Source organism: Lytechinus pictus, chromosome 5 (genome assembly GCF_037042905.1).
Source record: "Lytechinus pictus isolate F3 Inbred chromosome 5, Lp3.0, whole genome shotgun sequence".
Lineage (NCBI taxonomy): Eukaryota > Metazoa > Echinodermata > Echinoidea > Temnopleuroida > Toxopneustidae > Lytechinus > Lytechinus pictus.
In genome coordinates, this window is record NC_087249.1 from 49,918,778 (window position 1) to 49,939,240 (window position 20,463).

The 20,463-nt window shown below is 34.7% G+C and overlaps 1 protein-coding gene across 2 annotated transcripts; it reads right to left on the reverse strand.

Annotated features, from left to right (window-relative positions):
- Positions 1 to 271: 271 nt before the first annotated feature.
- Positions 272 to 12,449, reverse strand: LOC129261310 (transmembrane protein 144-like). 2 transcript variants are annotated; one of them, XR_010293505.1, is made up of 10 exons: positions 12,144 to 12,446; positions 9,804 to 9,926; positions 8,671 to 8,770; positions 7,857 to 7,937; positions 7,200 to 7,323; positions 6,742 to 6,830; positions 5,646 to 5,743; positions 3,679 to 3,896; positions 2,552 to 3,112; positions 272 to 339 (listed from the first exon to the last, which is right to left on the reverse strand). XR_010293505.1 is itself a non-coding variant. In XM_064099166.1 (9 exons), the coding sequence occupies exons 1-9, from the start codon at positions 12,250 to 12,252 to the stop codon at positions 2,975 to 2,977; spliced, it is 1,080 nt and encodes a 359-aa protein (XP_063955236.1). In that variant the 5' UTR covers positions 12,253 to 12,449; the 3' UTR covers positions 451 to 2,974. The 2 variants fall into 2 exon arrangements, 1 of the variants encoding a protein (XP_063955236.1); XM_064099166.1 differs by lacking the exon at positions 272 to 339 and having other exon boundaries at positions 451 to 3,112; positions 12,144 to 12,449.
- Positions 12,450 to 20,463: the final 8,014 nt, after the last annotated feature.

Genomic DNA, 20,463 nt, shown 5'->3' on the forward strand with positions numbered 1-20,463 from the left:
TACATCCATATGGTTATAACAATAGTATCAGTTATATTTTCTGTTCTTGTATAAAGTGCAATTACATTATAATATCTCTTTACACTTCCAAAGGGACTCTGGATATTATTACCCATCTATAATGATGACTCACAATATTGAACTCAATGAAAGAGAGTGATTCAAATACATATTTTTATTTTATGCAATAATATATATTTTTTCTATTCCAATTCATATACATGTATGTACGTCACATTTGCATTAGATCTTGAAAATATGAATAAGGTAGTGTCGTCAGAATTCCTGATATATGCTAACTAAATAGCACCACATGATTTGGCTAGTACTTAATCTATTCTGATAGTTTTAGCGGGGGGGGGGGGGTACTCAGATTTCAGTCGGAATGGGTTGTGCGACTGAGAGACCTCTGAACCTATGGCTTTTTTTTGTTCTTTCTATTTGTTTTTTGCACGATCTGAGGATTTTACATGAAAAGCGGATTTTTAACTTTTAACCCTAAATAGACGGCTATTTCGACGCCTAAGAAGACGGGGGGGGGGGGGGGATGAGATTAGCACAACCCATTCTGACTGAAATCTGAGTACCCCCCCCCCCCGGCTAAAACTATCAGAATAGATAGGGGGATGAGATCGGCCCCTCCCCCCTTATGATCTTGGTCGTCAATCGCGACAAAAATTGGCATGCACGTTACCCATGGCATAATCTACATAACTATAAGGTCAAATTCTGTGAAAAATCTCGTAGCTAATTAATAATGCTAATTTATACGTAAAATCAAAAGTTTGCTCTAATTAACTAATGCCCCTAAAATGCTAATTTTTGGTTCACAGACTCTTTTTAGGGATCCGATCAATTGTAATGTATTTCTTTGTTTTTTTATACGCCTGTCTCGACGGGACGTATTATGGTATCACGCTCGGTGTCCGTCCGTCCGTTAACTTTTCCTTGTAAACAATAACTTCAGTTTAACTTAACCTAGACTCATATAATTTGGTATGTATGATACTAGCATGGATCCCAGGAAGTCTATTGATTTTGAGGTCAAAGGTCAAGGTCACAGTGACAAATTTTCATCGTACCCTTCTGCAGTCCTTGTAAACGCGATAACTTCAGTTGAACATAACCTAGGGCTCATATAATTTGGTGTGTATGATACTAGCATTAATCCCAGGAAGCCTATTGATTTTGAGGTCAAAAGGTCAAGGTCACAGTGACGTATTTTCATTGTACCCTTCTGCAGTCCTTGTAAACGCGATAACTTCAGTTGAACATAACCTAGGGCTCATATAATTTGGTGTGTATGATACTAGCATTAATCCCAGGAAGCCTATTGATTTTGAGGTCAAAAGGTCAAGGTCACAGTGACGTATTTTCATCGTACCCTTCTGCAGTCCTTGTAAACGCGATAACTTCAGTTGAACCTAACCTACTGTAGGCTCATATAATTTGGTATGTATGATACTAGCATGGATCCCAGGAAGCCTATTGATTTTGAGGTCAAAAGGTCAAACGTCAAGGTCACAGTGACGTATTTTCATCGTACCCTTCTGCAGTCCTTGTAAACGCGATAACTTCAGTTGAACTTAACCTAGAGGCTCATATAATTTAGTGTGTATGATACTAGCATAGATCCCAGGAAGCCTATTGATTTTGAGGTCAAAAGGTCAAGGTCACAGTGACATGTTTTCACCTTACCCTGCTGCAGTCCTTGCGATAACTTCAGTTTAACTTAACCTTTAGGCTCATATAATTTAGTTTGTATGATACTAGCATAGATCTCAGGAATTCTATTGATATTGAGGTCAGACAGTCAAAGGTGAAGTCGCCACCTTCCACTTTTCTTGCTTGAATGATATCTCCATTTTCCGCTTTACAGGCGGGCGTATTATGTGCTCGCCTTGGCGACACTCTTGTTATTTTTTGTTTATTCAATGGAAATTGTCAGGGACTTTATTTTGACCATTAAAAAGATGGAATCAATTGATTTTGAATTGTGAAAGGAAAAATAATAATACATTTATGAATTTTGGCTAAAAACACCATTTGCATTGGATTTGTACACAAATTCACGTTTTTGAACAATTTTGGGCCTGCATGCACTTAAGAAATGTTGCATAATTTCGGAACCGCATTTCTGGGGGTCGCAATTTTGGTCTTAAAAGTTGTGCGAGACTTGAAAGTAAAAATTCAGCGAGCGACGCGATCTGAATCAGCCCCCCTCCCCCGCCGTGTTAAAAAAGGTTACCAAACAACAAGTTCGACGAATCTTAAAATCATAGCACTTACAAGAGCAAATCAAAGACATACCTTCCTACATGTATACATAGTAGCAAACTCATTAAGTTTTCCTCAAAAGTATGTAGTTACATGTTCATTGTCTGATCATTTTACCAGTGTGATATACTTGAACATGTCATATATTAAATTTGGCACAAATGCAATCACAGTACGTGATACCACACAAAAACTACAAAAAATTTATAATAATGGTCAATATATTCATCCACCCTGAGAATTTTACCACAACAAAAACAATGCAAATAATTACATTTAGTTTTATTTTAATACAAAAATAGAAAAATATATCATCATAAAGATCACAAAATAGAATAATCCAATATGATAATTTGATATTTCAGATTTTCACACAAAAATATTGTGACACAAGTTTCCCTCACAAATAATTCCTAATTCTGTAATGAATTTATGCAGTATAAATTCTAGCTGTTACAAAATGAGCATAATATCACATCAATTTCTCTTTCATTTCTCATTACAGGTAAATGTACTTGTTAAATGAAAATGAGGTAAAAATGGCAGTAAACTTATTTGTTTTTTCCATTCATTGAAATAATATTTCAAACAAAGCAAGTCAATGGCCGAGTTAATTGATCCTTTTCAGAAGTTACAGCAAATTTTAATTTACTTCCTTGAAGTCTGGGAGTACCCCAGGGAAACGTGCTGGCACCATTCATACTTTAGATAGGGCAGTGCACACAACACCAGCTGTAGCTACAATAAAGGCAATGACAAGAAGGATGTAATTCCTCAGTCCACGTATCTCTCGGAAGTAGAACACACTCCACAGGGCAGCAAGAATAGAAGGACCCTGGAATAGGAATGAAAAGAAAGATTAGTAATATAAAAAAATAGCACATGTCATGACATAGTACATACAGTAGAAGGGAAATCACTGCCAAATACAAGGTGGACACCATGCATGCTTGATTCATACACAATTTTCCCCATGGACAGGTGATGTTCATGTACAGGTGAAAGGTGTAAAAACTGCCAAATTAGGAAAAATGGGTATCAAGTCTGTCTTGGCGGCCTCCTGCATGGCGGCCTCCTGCATAGCGGCCACTAAGGATCCCCCTCACAGAAAACTTATGTGATGTATAGTGTACATAGCAAACACATATACATGTACTTTTCAACTGCCTTGATACATCTTAAGGGTATGATTGCATTTCAGAATCATGAAAATGGAATAGTTGAGGCATTTTTCAGGGTGCAGAAGGCACATTGCTTGTTCAGGGTATTCTGAGATCTATTTTGAGGGTCACAGTATTCCAAAGGCTATAAAAATCGACTTGCCAGTCCCAACTCTTGACTAATTCTTCACCCACTAAACTGCTGATATTATGATTTTAAAGCAAGTTTTGATTCCCTTACCGTTGTCACGATGGGAAAGGCCACCGATTCGGTAAGGTTTGTGTTGGCTACGAACCACCCTGCTTGGGCGACCGCCCACATCATACCGCAGACCATACTGGGCAAGACGAGCCTCTCTGAGTACTGGGGTTTGTTCTGCATGTAGGCAGAATAGATGAGGAAGTAGGCTGTACTGGTTGCATAGATGCCACAATAATGTGCAAACACATAGTCTAAACCTGGAAGGAGCAATAATACATACAGTGACAACAGTTTGCTGACGTAACCATGAATTAATAAGCCAGTTCGGTGTTACCTCATGGGCAAGTTTGAGACTTAATAATAATAGTAATAATAATACGTAAGCATAGCAGGAATGGAATAGAACAGGTGACTAGAAAAGCACACCAATGAACACTCTATGAAGGTAATTGTTGCATATCTACTTTGAATGCATGTTGTTATAACAATGTAATATATGAATAATCAAGACATCAAATTTGGTGCTTATCTCATTGAATATTAAATCACCATGTCACTTTAGTACAAATGACCTTCTGATGATAAGCAGAATGGAACTACGAACTGACTGGTAAATACCGTTTTCTAATCCTTTTGAAAAGTTGTAATGCTCTCAAATTATCATTGGCATGAGCAGTTTATGAGGTGGAGTAAGAATGGAGAAAAATGTGGATTGGATATTATTCAAATAATGAATGTTTATGAGTGCAATGGACAGAATACTTCAGTGAAAGATGAAATGATCCATTCAACGAGGCGTAGCTGAGTTGAATGGATCATTCATCTCATCTTTCACCAAATGAAGTATTCTGTCCATTGCACGAAAGAAAAGAACATTCATTATTTGGGTTTAAATGACTCCTAAACATCGATTGTTTTTCATATGAAATTTAGGAATTCCGATGCAAAATATGCTCATGCAGTGCGAGCTTGGTCTGTTGATTATCGCGTACATACAACTCGCACGCTGCAAACACGAGTGGTTCTTCTTGTGGTGCCTGCAGTCTCGGTGCGCGCGTACAATGGAAAAATCGTATGGATTCAAAATTGCACGATGAATGGATCCGATATTGCACGGTTGATGACATCATTGTAAAATGGGCTGAATGATCAATATCAAACAACCAATCAAATGACAAGGATCTATCTAGGTGTCATATAAATAAAAATATTAATTATCTATAGAATGACAAAATTATCAAGTTTATAGAAATTGGGTCTCTCTGAATCCTGGAGGAGTTCTATTTAAAGAAGAACATGAAGATGAAAGTCAATATTTTTGTAATATTGCGATAATATTGTGAATTCATGAAATTGTACAAATCAAAAGAATTAGACCTATTATTCATGGTTTTGCAATACTCCAGTTTGAAATATGAGTGTTACTGTCACTTTAAGTTCATGATACCCCCATAAAATAAATGCTTGCCATCTTATCTATATATCAAAATTTCATTAAACAATGAGCTATCTCAAAATACATGTATACTAAGGAAAGTTCACCCCGCAAATAAATTGTTTTAATAAAAATAGGTAAAAGAGTAAAATATTAAAGTTTTGATGAAGATCCATCAAAGTATATTCGAGTTATTTAATGTAATACAAAATCCATAATTTCCTTTTTTTTTAATAGAACATAATGAACAAAATATTTTTCTTATAGAAGGGGATATCAAATGATGTGTCTGATGGTAATTCCACCACACAAATAAATATTAAATTTAAATTTTTAGAAAAAAATTCATTTTTGAGAATTTATATCACACAATTATGGAGAAGCTGCTTGTCTGTGATGGCACAAAACTAAACTTTATAAAATTCATAATTCACTTATTCTTTAACAGATTTTCATCAAACCTTCAAAAATATCTTGCTCTAATTTTGTTTTTTTTATCAAAACCAACTGATCGTCAGGGTGAACTTCCCTCTTAAGCCTCAAGGAATACAGGGAACACCAAAGTTTTTACCATCTTGACTCGCCCCTTTAACATTATCCTGGATCCATAAACAAGGAATAAAGTTGAAGCCATAAAGAATACCAGATATTAGAGATAGCGAACATCCTCTGAAAGATATAAAAACACATGAATATATACTATTAATCAACGCAGGATAGAAATAGCCTATTAAAGAAAAAGAAAACCTGATTTGTAATCGATGGCACACAGCCTCTGAAAAATATAATACATGAATATTATTATGTTCATGTAGAGGCAACCTACCACCCCCATGATTCGTTTTAAATAGTAAAAAAAGGAAAAGAAAAGGAAGATAACTATCAAGAGAGAGGCCCTGGTTATGTTTCTCTATCCCTGTAAGTCAATTGAGAAAAAAAATCACATTGGCCCAAATTCACAAAGGTGGTTTTGAAAACCCTTGGATGAACCCATATGGTTTATGCAGATTTCTGGTATAAATTTACTGCGTATATTAAAAAAATGTCCCATGCTGATGTGCATTTATCTCAGTGCCCCAAATTGACGCCTGTCGCAGTGGTTTAGTACGCTATCTTATTCATGAGTCCACTGTTTTGAAGAGTGGACGCATTAATTTAAAACAGTGGACTCATGAATAAAATAGCGTACTAAACCATGACAACAGGCGACAATTTGCTAGCATGCATCAGCATTTGGCTTTTTTAATATATGTGGTAAATAAGCGTAATTATACAAGAAATCAGCATAAACCATAGGTTCAACCAAGGGTATTAAAGAAACTACCTGTGTGAATTTGGTCCATTTAAGTTGTCTTGTCTTCACTTGCCAAAGTACCCTGCCACCTCTCTGGTACAGATATAGTAAAACCGGAGGGCAGTATCAAATTTTACCATTAACAGAGTTTTTTTTTTTCATTTTGACATCCTGATGAAATATTTTGCGTATTTTGCACAAGACGTGATTAAGGATTTTCTCTTTCATTTTAGCTCACTATAGATTCATAAACTTAATCATCAGATTAACCAAAATTTGTATACATGCTTTAATCAAAATAGCTCCTTTTGAATGAGGTAATGAATTCTGTCACGAAACCTCTTTCCATATAAATACTCAAATGTATACATACACTATCCTTTTCTGCATGGTAGTCAGGTGATCTACCCATGATGCATCAGTAGATATTGTCTGGTTCTCCACTTTATGGGAGGTATTGACCTGAAATCAACAAATAATACAATTTTAAAAAGAATTACAAAAAGGATACTCAATAAAAGGCAACTTAGATAAATGGATAACCTACTATCCCATAATTTGCAAGTGTACATACAATGTATAACAACATATATGTCTACAATCTTAGGTCTTAAAATGTAACATCCTTTTTTTTGTGCATTATTGCATGACAAAAATGTTAGATAGATGGAAAAAAGAGAGAGAGGTAGATAGATAGATAGATAAAAAGATAGATAGATAAAAAGATAGATAGATTAGATAGATAGATAGATAGATAGATAAAGGATAGATAAAATGATAGATAGAAAGAGAAAGATAGATAGATAGCTAGATTGATAGATCGATACTTACTGCATGTTGATCTGTATTAATTAAAGGATTGCTATCACTAGATGGATCGGTAGGGGTCGATGAACCCATTGTCTTTTGCTTTAGACCAACAGGATCTGGTTTGACTCCCACAAATATCACTAATCTGAAATGAAAGCAATCAATTATTGAGATATTTCAAATAATTTTTTCCCCTCATTTTGGATCCCCCACAAGAAAACAAAATAAAACTTTTCATGATTCATGAAAGCTTATTGAGTCTCCATTGAGATCAAACAACTCACTAGTGATGACATTCTGCCTCTCAGAAATTATTATTTTCCAATTTTTTTTCTAGTATTAAAAAAATTATATGAAAATGATACAATTATTTGATATATTGAATGTAGAAATAAATACGATCAAACAATAAATGCATTGCAATTCAAAAACTAATTTTGACTGGATAAAATCAGGATGAAATGGTTGAATATACACTGTACCTCTGTATATGTACAGTATAAGTTGTATACAACATACAAAATTTCAACCAATGACTGAAAGTTAAAGCTTATCAAATATGCATTAAGGGTGTACAGTACATACCACAAAACCTTCTTCATATCAAAGAATATGGTCTATCATATAAAATAAGGAAGGATTTTTACAAGAATGAAGATCAAAATATATTTCATTTACCTCATAAAAGCCAAAGCAAATCCAATATAATTCAGAGTTGGTCGTGTTAACACATCTTTATTCAAACCGAACCATCCAAATCTACATGAAACATACAGTGAAGATGAGATAGATCTTAAATAACAGGCATCATTGTCTGCATTATAAGAAATATACATTATTCTCGTCACTGGCGGATCCAGGGGGGAGGCCCCCACCCCTTTGGAGAGGCACAATTAGAATTTGTAATTAATGTAAAAATGCAGTTAAAACAGAAGTGTGCCCTCCCCCCCTTTGAAAGTGAAAACCTTTTTTTTTTTGCTTGTCAAATTTTTCCTTGGGAAAATGTGCCCCCCCCCCTTTTGGAAAATCCTGGATCCACCCCTGATTCTCGTAATACCAGCAGATTTCTCAGACATAATAATCTTTTGATGACAGAACTCTTTTTTTTTTTAAAGCAATAAGGCGCATTTGAAATACACACATATTGCAAGCAACATATCAAGTTCAATTATTCATTTTCTTGAGTGATCTACATGCAGTGTTCATGAAAACCTTCTTTTTTAAATTTGTAATACAGTAAAACATGCTACCTATTCTGATTACATTTGGAACTTAAACTGGATCAAATATCAGATTTCAATGAAATCCTATCGAGTAAGAATTTTAATGGGTAACTACAAACCAAGTTAAGTCAAATGTACATGTCTATTTTATATGCTTGTCTAAAACAGACAATACATAATAAAGGGTTCAAGTACAAAGAAAGGTTTTACAGGATTAAACGAGTCTGAACAATAAAGTCTGCATAAACATAAATTTACAATAAACTTACTGTCCACTGGCCCATCCAGATATCATATTGGCTGACGACCAAATCAGTAAACCTGGCCCTAGTCCGATGGTCTTTAAAATTGGCACCACCATTACGTTTCCTGATACGTAGATAAAAACAAGTGAGCTTGCATTGTGACTACAAAATAATTGAACAAAATGCAATAAAATAACAACCAGCTAAAATCTGTTTTTTTTAATGAATATGTGGACAAGACTGATAAAATAAGAGTGCAAGGAAAAAAGAGCAATCTTGTACTTCTGTATTGACTATAAACTGTTCAATGAAATTCTTTGCCCAAAATAAGTTAAACATAACTTATTGTGAAATCAAACTAAAAATGAATTTGAAAATAATCCAATAAATGACTACCCAAGTGTTTGTATGTTTTATATAAAAATAATAGGTGCCAAATGATTCTGGCAGAAAAAGTATACCGTACTTGTTGAGAAAGGGACAAAATAAAAAAGACATTCCAGCCAGGTGTTGGGTCTTTTTTTACTCCAAGTGATAAGACACTATCCCACAAGTGCTTATTGGTACTATGGTAGGTAGGACAAAAAAAAACAAAACAGCATTTCTACTAAAAAGCATTACCTTTATTAATATATTCTTTATTAGCATTATTGTCACAGACATTGCTCAAAACTTAGCTCAAAATTTCCTAAATAGTGAAAAGTAAGGCTTAAATACTCTCATAAAATGTGCTGGAAAATGCATGTAGGATATTGGTCCATCCCTATATGCTAAACTGTGTGGGCTAGTGGCTAAAAAGGGCATTTTAAAGTCTTTATGCTGACCTAGACTGTGTGAGCCTCAGAGAGGAGCCGTGGAAACATGTCACATCAATAGATAATCAACTTGGCAAAAAAATGTGAGAAGTTGGTCTACATTGTTCACTCAAAATATGGAAAGAAAATTTGAGGGCCAACTCACCTATAGATTGACTTTTTGGACACATGTCTACAGCACAAATCTAGTACTATTGCCTAGCCTATTATTGGTGTTGGTGATCTTAAGTGTAATAATTTCTTCTGATCATTTTACATACTTCCTCATTAAATTATTGTTTGTTGCAACTACATGTACTTGACTTTAAGAATTCAATTGTTTTCATCTGAGTTGATACGTACCTGACGCCCAGAGGAAACCACCAAGCATAGATAAAGGATAGAAGGTTGGACTAGAGCGGAATAAGTTGATCATAAGGCCAACAAACCAAACACCTGAACACATTATCCACTGAAAGAACACACCTGCGAATGGAATATAAATAAATTATACTTGCATCTTCTTGATATTTTATTTATACATAAAAATGGAACCCAGAATTATTAATGCTTTAGCATCTAACTTAGCACAAAAATGATAGACAAATAACCCATCATTGTAAAGCTTAGTTAGAGTCTCCTCTTTAATCTGATATAACTTCATTCCCGCATGAGTGAGTAAAAACGATTTGAAGAAAGGATTTCAAAAAGTCATTTGGTAGGCGGTACCGAAAAAGTTCAATATCTGCTCTTTGGTGAATATACTTCTTAATATCACTCTGAGTTCTTGATTTGGCTATCACTACAGTTGCAGTATAGATGAGTTCATCATTGTGAGATCGATATCTATCATGAAAACATTGTCAACTGCATATGATTGGTCTCCCAATGCCCTCACACTCAACAATTAATAAATTGACAGCTGAAACTGTCAGGCCAACAAATTGCAATGCCTATCAGTGTACAGTGCCTTATCCCAAAGAATGAATTGAACCCATTAGATTCTTTAATCATTTTAGTGATTCTATCATTTTTTCAAACATCGGCCTAGTTCAAAGGTGCATTATAAACATCTTTTCACATTCAGTCTCCTTCACTATTCAAATTAAAAACCAAAACGTATATTTCTTTATTATACAATATGCTAATATCAAATTATAACAAAGCCAAGTCTATTAATAATTGGAGACAAATTCATGGGAGGAAATTGGAATCGAATCAATCGATATGTCCTGTTTTAGCTCAGTTTCTTTTTTTTAAGAAGCAAAATGATAATGCCACTAAATAACAATATCTGAAAATTTAAATTAAAAAAAGACCTTCTCATGGTAGAAACATTCTTTTTTAATCTCTTTAAAAAAATCAATATTTAGACATAAATTTTGTTCCATTTTCAATGAAGTTGCAACTTCTTATAATAGCCACTCATTGATTCTTAACTGATTTCTTGATATAACTTCAAATAATTTATTTACAGAACTTATGATTGTGTATCCAATTTTTTTGTACTACATTATTCATATATGAATATATTATATTCATATATTATATTTATATATAAATATATAATTATGCAGTTATATTTATATATATCATATTAATATATTTACATTTATATATGAATATATTATTTTGATTAACTCTTGGAGTCTTGCAAAATTAGGATCAATACAAATATAATGATATCCCTCTTTTCTATAATATTTAATATCTAGGTCTAATTCTCGATTGCCAGAAGTCATCAATGTCACATAATCAATAATATCATATTGTCAAGATGAAAGTATGGTGCTGCATAGCGCAAGAATATATACAAGTTAAGCATCATATATCAGTTACCCGGTAAATTCATTTTCTCAGTCTCAGACATTCATAAATTATAACAAAATATGCTGATGCAATCATAGTTAGAATTGTCTAGACTAGAGAGATTATTTGGAAGTAGGAAATTCAGAGATTTTAATTTTTCTACATCTTCATAATGATAATTATTTTATTAAATTAACCTCGACTTTGCTTTGGCTTAAGCTCTAGATAGAATTAATTAATGTTTCAGTCTCTATTTGATGTAACCCAGGGAGCCCAGGGGCTTACTGTGTATTTTACCATACTCACGGGACTAGGGTGATTTATGGTCTAAATATTTCTCCAAATGAATTGTGAAAACAGAAATTATGCACTTACCACGATTATATGGATGAAGGTCTAATGAGTGGCAGTTTTCTGACATCTGGGCACAAACTGGAACCTCAAAAAAACGAAAAGTTCTCTCCTTCTACCCCAGTCTCGATCTGCCATTTTGTTACAATTCATAACAAAAATGGCCGATTGAGACGGGGGTAGAAGGAGAGAACTTTTCGTTTTTTGAGGTTCCAGTCTGTGCCCAGATGTAGTCCCGTGAGTATGGTCAAATACACGGTAAGCTCCTGGGTTATATTTGATGGTGTTCCACTGGACTTGTCTTTGCTTGAGGCAAAGCTAAGCCTAAGCCAAGGAGAAATTTAAAAAAAGACAAGAAAATGTTTTGAGAACTCCTCCAGTCCAAACAGATTTCAGCTGTCTAATTACGCTCCAGCCTACTTTCAAATGAACTCGGAATTGACCCAGATTATATGGTTGCCTCCCCCTCCACCCGTTTGGCTGCGGTCCCAAAGTCAAAGTCCGTTGTGATTGAATATGTAAACTGAAAAAAGGGTCGCTTACCGTCTCCAGTCTCTACGTGCTTTACGGGCACCAAGTTGCTTCCAAAGCACACAATCGCGACTGCAGCCCCGATGAAACCCGCGGCATTACTGCTAATCCCGGTTCCCATTTTATTGTTGTCACAGTTTGTGCTGGAGTGAGATCTTTGACAACTCTGAATGTCTCTTTCATATAAAAGAAAGTTCTTCTGGCCTGGTGTGGGCTGGTTGTCTTCTTGTTGGTCATTGGTCGAAAGTTTTTGCGTGCGTTCTTGCACACACAACACACACGACAGTCACAGCTGATTTCACGTCACATGATTAGGTCAGAATGAAGCTAGGCGCTTATTATTTTCTCTAAAGTTGCAATAATACGGTGTCCTTGAGAATATACGCGGGGGGGGGGGGCAGCTGTCGATCTCATCTGGGATTTCTTCGAAATAGAATATCTTTGCTACATATAAATACATTCGGAATACACTACTTCTTATATTTTTATGCATTTAATTGTTTTTATACATGTATATTTATTTAATTACTCAAGTGCACTGTCTCTATGTGTATCTCTATTAGTGTTTCTGTATTTACATGTAGTAGTGATTTATCATATGCTGTTTGAATTAATTAAGACTTCAAAAAATTTCCTGCCTTTCATCATTTTGCTCTAATTAACGTACATTTTACAGATAATTTATGTGTATATTATATTTACGCAGATTTGTGTACTAAATTGCAACAAAAATATCTTTCCACCGTGCATAAGGTGATCAGGGTCCCCTAACACAATTAAAGCCTATGGGTTAGCGATTAATCATACGCTTGATTGTACATTGTAGTCAATGCAAGCAATCGTAGAAAAGTGTTCTACGATCATTGCTAAGTTCTGTGTTACGGGCCCCTGATCAGGGGCACAAGTCCGGCACACCAAGGCCCATGATCAGAGTCTTCCCCCTTCCAAAAAGATGTGACTAAATCACATTTTGCCCCCCCCCCCCGGCCCCTCCAAAAAGAGGCAAGAGGGGGCAATGAAAAATAAAGAAAGTTAAATGATAGAAAAAGTATAATTTAATTATAGAATAATCAATTTTTGCTGAACGCTTTGTGAAATAGGCCTATCTCAATTGAAAATGGAAATTTATGTCAAAAGGTTTAATGGATATTTATAAGGTTAATGTCCAGGCATATTTACTGCAATTAGGAGGGCTGTTGCCTGTGAGAAACATGCCGGAAACATGTGCTTGCGATGAGGGTAGGATCATTCTACAATACTATTTCTTTTCTTTCCAATTCATTTGGTATAATGATTGTAGTATAAGACTGAGCATATGCAGTTATCGAATGTGGAAGCTTGCATTTTTTTTCTTAAAAGAAAAATCACCTACATTGTACATCAAATCTATTAATTTTATTACAAATGAACTCTGCAAAAACTCCAGTGTTGATTTACCACCACCCCGCGTTTTGCTATTTGTAGTTGATTTGCATTGTAACCATATTTCATTTTTCATTGTTTATATGTATGATATATGTCTGATTTGTATTTGTTTGTAATGTTATTGATGGAAATGAAATAGAAACTGGAACTTGAAACTATATATGTCCACACCACAGAAATGTTAAACAACACCAGTTTGGTTTTGGTCTAACACCAGGTGCCCATTTCATAAAACTTGTTATGATAATAAATTTGCAATAAACTACTGAGATCGTTCAATCTGACTGGCTGATAGTGACATTGATGTATAAATTTTGCATTTGTTATTATGATAAGTCTTTATGAAGTGGGATTCTGATAGGTGTTTATCCAACACCATTTAGTATTAAACAGCATCGGTTTGATTCCAAACTGGTGTTGTTTCAATACTTCTCTGGTGTAAACATATAGATTCCGGGCTCGGGGTAAATCAACATCGGAGATTTTGCAGTGTGCAAATTATATGCCATCGCAACAAACTTGGTCTCTTCCAGTCTGTAGCGTAATGAACCTATAGGGGCATAACATGGATCGGTGGCCAGGGGAGCAAGAGCCAAAAGGTTCCCCGTCATACCAAGGTATGAACAGGATTTTTTTTATGATTGTGCTCGAGCATTAGGGCAAAGCTTTATGCGGCAATAGCGTGATGAGTAAAAAAAAAAAGGGGGGGGGGGCACAACATAACGCTTGTGGCAAAAAGTTGCTTAATATAAGCCGAGCGAGCGAAGCGAGAAGGAAAAAAAATCACTTCTTCATGAGAATCTATCTTTTGAGATGAAGAGCCCCTACTGCATGGGATCTGGGGCAAATCCCCCGGAAGCTTCTTTTTGCCCCCCTTTTCTTTCCCTTTCCCGCCATTCTGTCCCGTGCAATTTTTTTTCATTTCAGTTTCATTTTCCTACTAATCATGCTTTTCTTTCCCTTTCCTTGAATTCCCTCCCATATTCCTCTTGTTCTTCCTTTTATTTCCATTTCCCTCAATCCTTTTCTCCTCGTTTCTCCTTTTCCTGTTTTTTTAATTTTCCCGGTGAAATCCACCAGCCTGCCCCCCTGGCGAGGGGAATTAGATTTCCCATCACAAATGTCATGAAAATAGAATTTTAAATAGTTTGTTTTAGAATTTCTATAGAGGTATGCATATACTCACTAATCAAATGCGAACGCGCAGTGCTATAGCTGATAGGTCTTAAAAATCAAACCTGAAAAGGGATATTTTTAGAACCTTATATGGAATACACGAAGAGAATATAGCTTGACAAATCAAATATAATGTGAGCGCGCGGCGCGGACTAAAAATGTTGATACCATGGTTGATACTCAGACTAAAACGGACATTTTTGTAAATCAAATTGTAAACAAAATTATTAAGCTCGATGTCCGAGCTGATATATGTTTTGTATATGACTTAAAAACTTGATATTTCAAGCTCCATATCAGCCTATTGAGCAAGATATGTATCTCATCGAACATGCAATGCGAGCGAAGCGCGAGCGAAAATTTTATAAAGTGACAATTAAGCAATTTTTTTCCAATTCTTCCTCGATCTTTTAGAGTTTGCTTGTTTCCAAGGGGGGAAAAGCGACATGTTCCTCTACGCCCCCCCCTAAAAAAGCACAAAAAACACCGTGAGCCTCGTGCGAGCTTGACTGGAAAATTACAATCTTTTGGGCCTGGGTGAATAAAAGACACCGCAAATCATATTGATCATCCGGGGTTTTGTTGCTGCCTTCATCCTTTCTTGGATTACGCAATTTTATTTTGTAAACATGGCATCAATAAAGCCGCTGCATCTTTCCTCGTCAGTGTATCAAGTTTCGGTAAGTTAGTGCAATTTTTTTAATATTTAAGTTATAAGACAATGTTTGGTTAAATGATGACGTTTTTGTGAGTTCTGCACTATTTCCCATTTGGATGGAGTTGTAGTTGCCTACTTTAGTCCCAGTCGCTCACTTTGGTGTGATCTTGACTTTGTTCCTATCTAACTGTAGTTAGCTTAGCTATAGTATAGCTATAATAATTACCCCAATATTAAGATAAATATTGGCGAATGATATATCAAATGAAAGGTCTTTGCATTGGAAATGCAACAAAAAAAGAATTAAGGAAATTCGGCCATTCGTTAAGGAGTTATCATGGACATGGTTATGTAGGTATGTGCGAATACGGGCGCATCGCGAGCGCTGGTTTTGGCTGCACGGTTTTCGCGCGGGTTTTGCTGCAAGTGGCATCGCCTCTGTCTGGGCGGCTCATCGAAAATGGGGTTTCATGCGCATGCGCACATAGTTGATGCAATCTCGTGCCTTGATACAGACAGTTGAAAATGTGCTCTTTCTGTACATATAAGTTTCAATGTGGATACTCGCCTGTGAAGTGTGGATATCGGAGCTTGAAAGTTCATCAAATTTTGGGATGCGCAAATGATCGAAATTTTTTTATGGTAAGTAGAACTACGATCCAATTATGTATCTAAATTGTTTTAGAATATATTCAAATCTACAAAAAATGTCAAATCAAACGATTCTATCGTGACGCAGTGCAGTCCAGATATAAGCGAAGCGAGCTACCCTTGTCACAGCCGGTCTCTCGGCAGTCGAGCTGCCCGATGCGGTGGGCTCCCGACGGTCTTTCGGCAGTCGAGCTACCGGTACCCGATGCAGAGGGCTTGATGACGGGAGTGGTCGATAGTGAGTCGTTCATGCTGGATTGAACTAGATCTAATTTGTTCACTTGATAATATTGTGCCTTTTTCTGAAAATGTCTGTCATTATACCGTAGATTGTTATTCTGATATTGATTTAAATACATTTTGTCACAAAAACATTCTTTCCTCCTAAGGTTATAGAGTCAACATGAACATGTTTTACTTTGATTGTTCAATCATGTTTTATCATTTGGAAACTGGATTCTTTTGGAAGTGGAATATTAATGTTGACTTATTAAATTAAAATGCAAAATCTATAGTGTTTTTTTTTTCTTTTGTAGAAAAAAAAAAATGTTTTGAAACTTTTCAATCATGTTTCATTATTTTGGGACTGGATTTGCTTTTGAAAGGGGAATATCATAAATGTTGACTTTTTAATTAAAATGCAAAAATTATGTTTATTATTTAGTTTCTTTTTTTATATATTTTTTTAAAGTTTCATTTTTAAATTATTGTATTGTTTATTTTTTCATTTTTTGGGGGGGTCATATTTCAATATTTGGAGACTGGATTTGCTTTTGAAAGGAGAATATCTTAAATGTGATTTTTTTATTAAAATGCACAAACTAGATGTTGTTTATTTTTGTTTGTTGTAATTTTTTCACTCTTATGAGAAAATACATGAAAACTCAGAGGAAAGGATATTTCATTTCCAGATGGGTCTAACTCCTGTATTTATGTTTTCTTTATTATTAATTGTACTATTTATTTTTTTATTCACTTTTCTTTTTTTAGGGGTGCAGGTAGGGGTTGTGTTTTGAATTGGAAAATGGGGATGGGATCGGTACAAGTTTTTGTGTCACTTTTGTTTCTCTTGTTTTTAGTGCTTGTTTGGAGCTTTGATGTCTGTTTTGTTGTTTAAAGCTTTGTTATATATTTTTACTGGTTGCTTTTTGTTTTGTTTTGAAAGAAATAGACCACTCTTTTCCTTTTCTTTTGGCTTCGACTAATAATTTGAATTTATTTTTCTTTAAAAAGAGAGCTCAAACAGGGCCTTTGTAATACAATGTATGTATACAAATCTAAGAAATTGACAACTGATAGAATATATTAAAACTTCATTTTCGTCCTTCTTGATACTTGAAATAAATTGCATACAATTCTACATACATATTTTACACTCAGCTGCTCATTCCTTCTAAAAAAATGTAATCACATGTCCATTGTCTCTCAAATCAAAAGCTACATATTATAACAAATTGTTGAAACAATAGAATACATAAGGAATTGTTGAAACAATCAAATACATCAGAAAAAAACACACATATTTTTATTTGGTCATACAAAGTACAAAATAAATTTTTTATATGTAAAAAAGGACCCCCGTACATACAAAATTACAATACTAAGTTGAAAAAGAGCTTGTAATTTATATCAGAAAAACAAAGAAATACATTAGAAATTACAAAAACAATACTTTAGACAAATTTATTAGGAAATTATCTACATGATGCTGTTTTGATGCCAACTAAATTATATGAATTATCTATCATAATCACCTTCATTTGGCAAAATAAAGAGGCGAGTAATTGTGATTTTCTGTTTGCATAATTAATTAGAATTAATTAGAAGAAATTATTTTAAACAGAATAAGAAAGATTACAAGATGAATTGATGCACATCAATTGAGCCTTCTCTCACCTTTCCATTGATACCTAAATTACTTCATAGGGCTCAAAAACAAAGAAGTTAGAGCCTGTTGAAGACTTGGGTTCAAAATGGTCACAAAATGGTCACAAAAATCGGTTCTGTACTCCATTGACTTTACATACAGACAATGACCACAAATTTGGATCAATATGTGCGACTTAAACTGGAATAACTATAATTTCTTGATGAAAATTAAAGTTCTTGGTATCATTTTAAAGGTCTTTTTAAGATCTTTCAAGTGATACCAAATTTATTCATATTTGATGATTTTCATTTTTTTTGTCACATACCTAGGTTATGCCTGGGTAATTATTTAAAGATCAAATTTTTAAAAACCCATTCTGGCTTCTGCCGCATAATGTGATGCCTCAAAATTTTTGCGATAAACATTTCATGTTTGAAAATTGCTCCACGTCATTCCAAGAATATTTTCCCTCAAGTCTTGCGCATCTTTTGAGTCCAAATTTATGATGCTCGGGTGTGCAGTTTTAAAATGCTGAAATACGTGATTTAATTTTCAAAAGCGAAAAAATATGTAAGAAAACGTCTTTGGTAACAGTTGTTTAAAAAAAAATTGTTAGAAATGCCATGAAGAATACATACAGCAAAAATTAGCACTCTAGAAGCTTTAATTACTGAATTAGAACAGAATATATGATTTTATTGAATAAATTAGCATATAATTAGTTCATATAAAATGAAGTATATACATGTAAATATATATATTCAGTGAAGTTTAGCTCTACAATCAAGTAGTTAATGTCATTTTTCTACCATCTTGTAAATTTTTGTTGCCATATCATGATCTTTTGCAGAGAAATGGGGGGACTCATATTCATGCTAATTTATTCATGAGATTGTGTTTTTGGCTGCCAACACTCATTTGCATGTTGCACTGTTCATGTACCTCTATGACTCCAGCAACTGTGTGTGCATGTGTCATGTGATCACGAGAGTGGCTGAATTGCTGCAAGTGGGAAAATTCAGGCTTATGCGTGAGGAGGGGGGAGAGCAAAAGATATGAAATATGGTTGTGTGTACCTCATTGTTACGATGTTATGCTTATGCTGTATTATTATTTTTCTTCTTTGTTTTTGATGATGATCCTTCAATGTCAGGATTTTATATCAATAAACTTTTGAATTTGAAAAATTTGAATTTGTATGACTACAAGCTGTGTAAGCTTTTTTGTTCAAAGGCTGCAGTAGAGGCGGGTCCAGGATATACCTGCATGAAGGGGGGAGGAGTAAAAAAAAACAGGACCCCCCCTAAATTTTCTGTTGATAACCTTTTTTTTTTTTTTGCTTGTCATTTTTGTCTCGCCTGCATCTTAACCTAAGGTTAAGTTTTTGAAATGACATCATAACTTAGAAAGTATATGGACCTAGTTCATGAAACTTGGACATAAGGTTGATCAAGTATTACTGAACATCCTGCCTGAGTTTCAGGTCACATGACAAAGGTCAAAGGTCATTTAGGGTCAATGAACTTAGACCATGTTGGGAGAATTATTTTCAAAATCTTAACCGAAAGTTAAGTTTTTGAAATGACATAACTTAGAAAGTATATGGACCTAGTCCATGAAACTTAAGCATAAGGTTAATCAAGTATTAGTGAACATCCTGCTCAAGTTTCAGGTCACATGACCAAGGTCAAAGGTCATTTAGCGTCAATGAACTTTGGTCAAGTTGGGGGTATTTGTTGAATTACTATCATAACTTTGAAAATTTATGGATCTAGTTCATGAAACTTGGACATAAGGTTAATCAAGTATTAGTGAACATCCTTCCTGAGTTTCAGGTCACATGACTAAGGTCAAAGGTTATTTAGGGTCAATGAACTTTGGCCAAGTTGGGGGTATTTGTTGAATTACCTTCATAACTTTGGAAATTTATGGATCTAGTTCATGAAACTTGGACATTAGGTTAATCAAGTACCACTGAATATCCTGTGCAAGTTGCAGGTCACATGACCATGGTCAATGGTCATTTAAGGTCAATGAACTTTGGCCGTGTTGGGGGTCTTTGTTAAATTACCATCCTAACTCTGAAGGTTTATGGATCTAGTTCATAAAACTTGGATATAAGAGTAATCAAGTATCACTGAACATCCCCTGTGAGTTTCTAAAACTGACACTACATGGCCCTGGGAATCTGGGGTGCTGCCGTGTATTATTTTCCATAGGCAGCACCCCCAGGAATTCTGGTATGTGTGGTAATGGGAAAAATTCAAGGAAAATGACCCACATTTTGGAATGAAACCTTTCTCTCTTTTTTTTTTTTTGCTTGTCAAATTTCTTTGCACCGAAACAGCTTTCATTTTGCAGTGAAATCCTTTTTTGCTTGTCAAATTTCTTGGCACTGAAATGGCTTTTGCTTTGAAGTGAAACCCTCTTTTTTCTTTTTTTTTCGCTTGTCAAATTCATTTCAGCACCCCCAGAAAACAAACCATTCCCAGGGCCCTGTGACATTATATGGTATCGCATCAAAAAAAATAACATATGAAATCGCTTGAAAT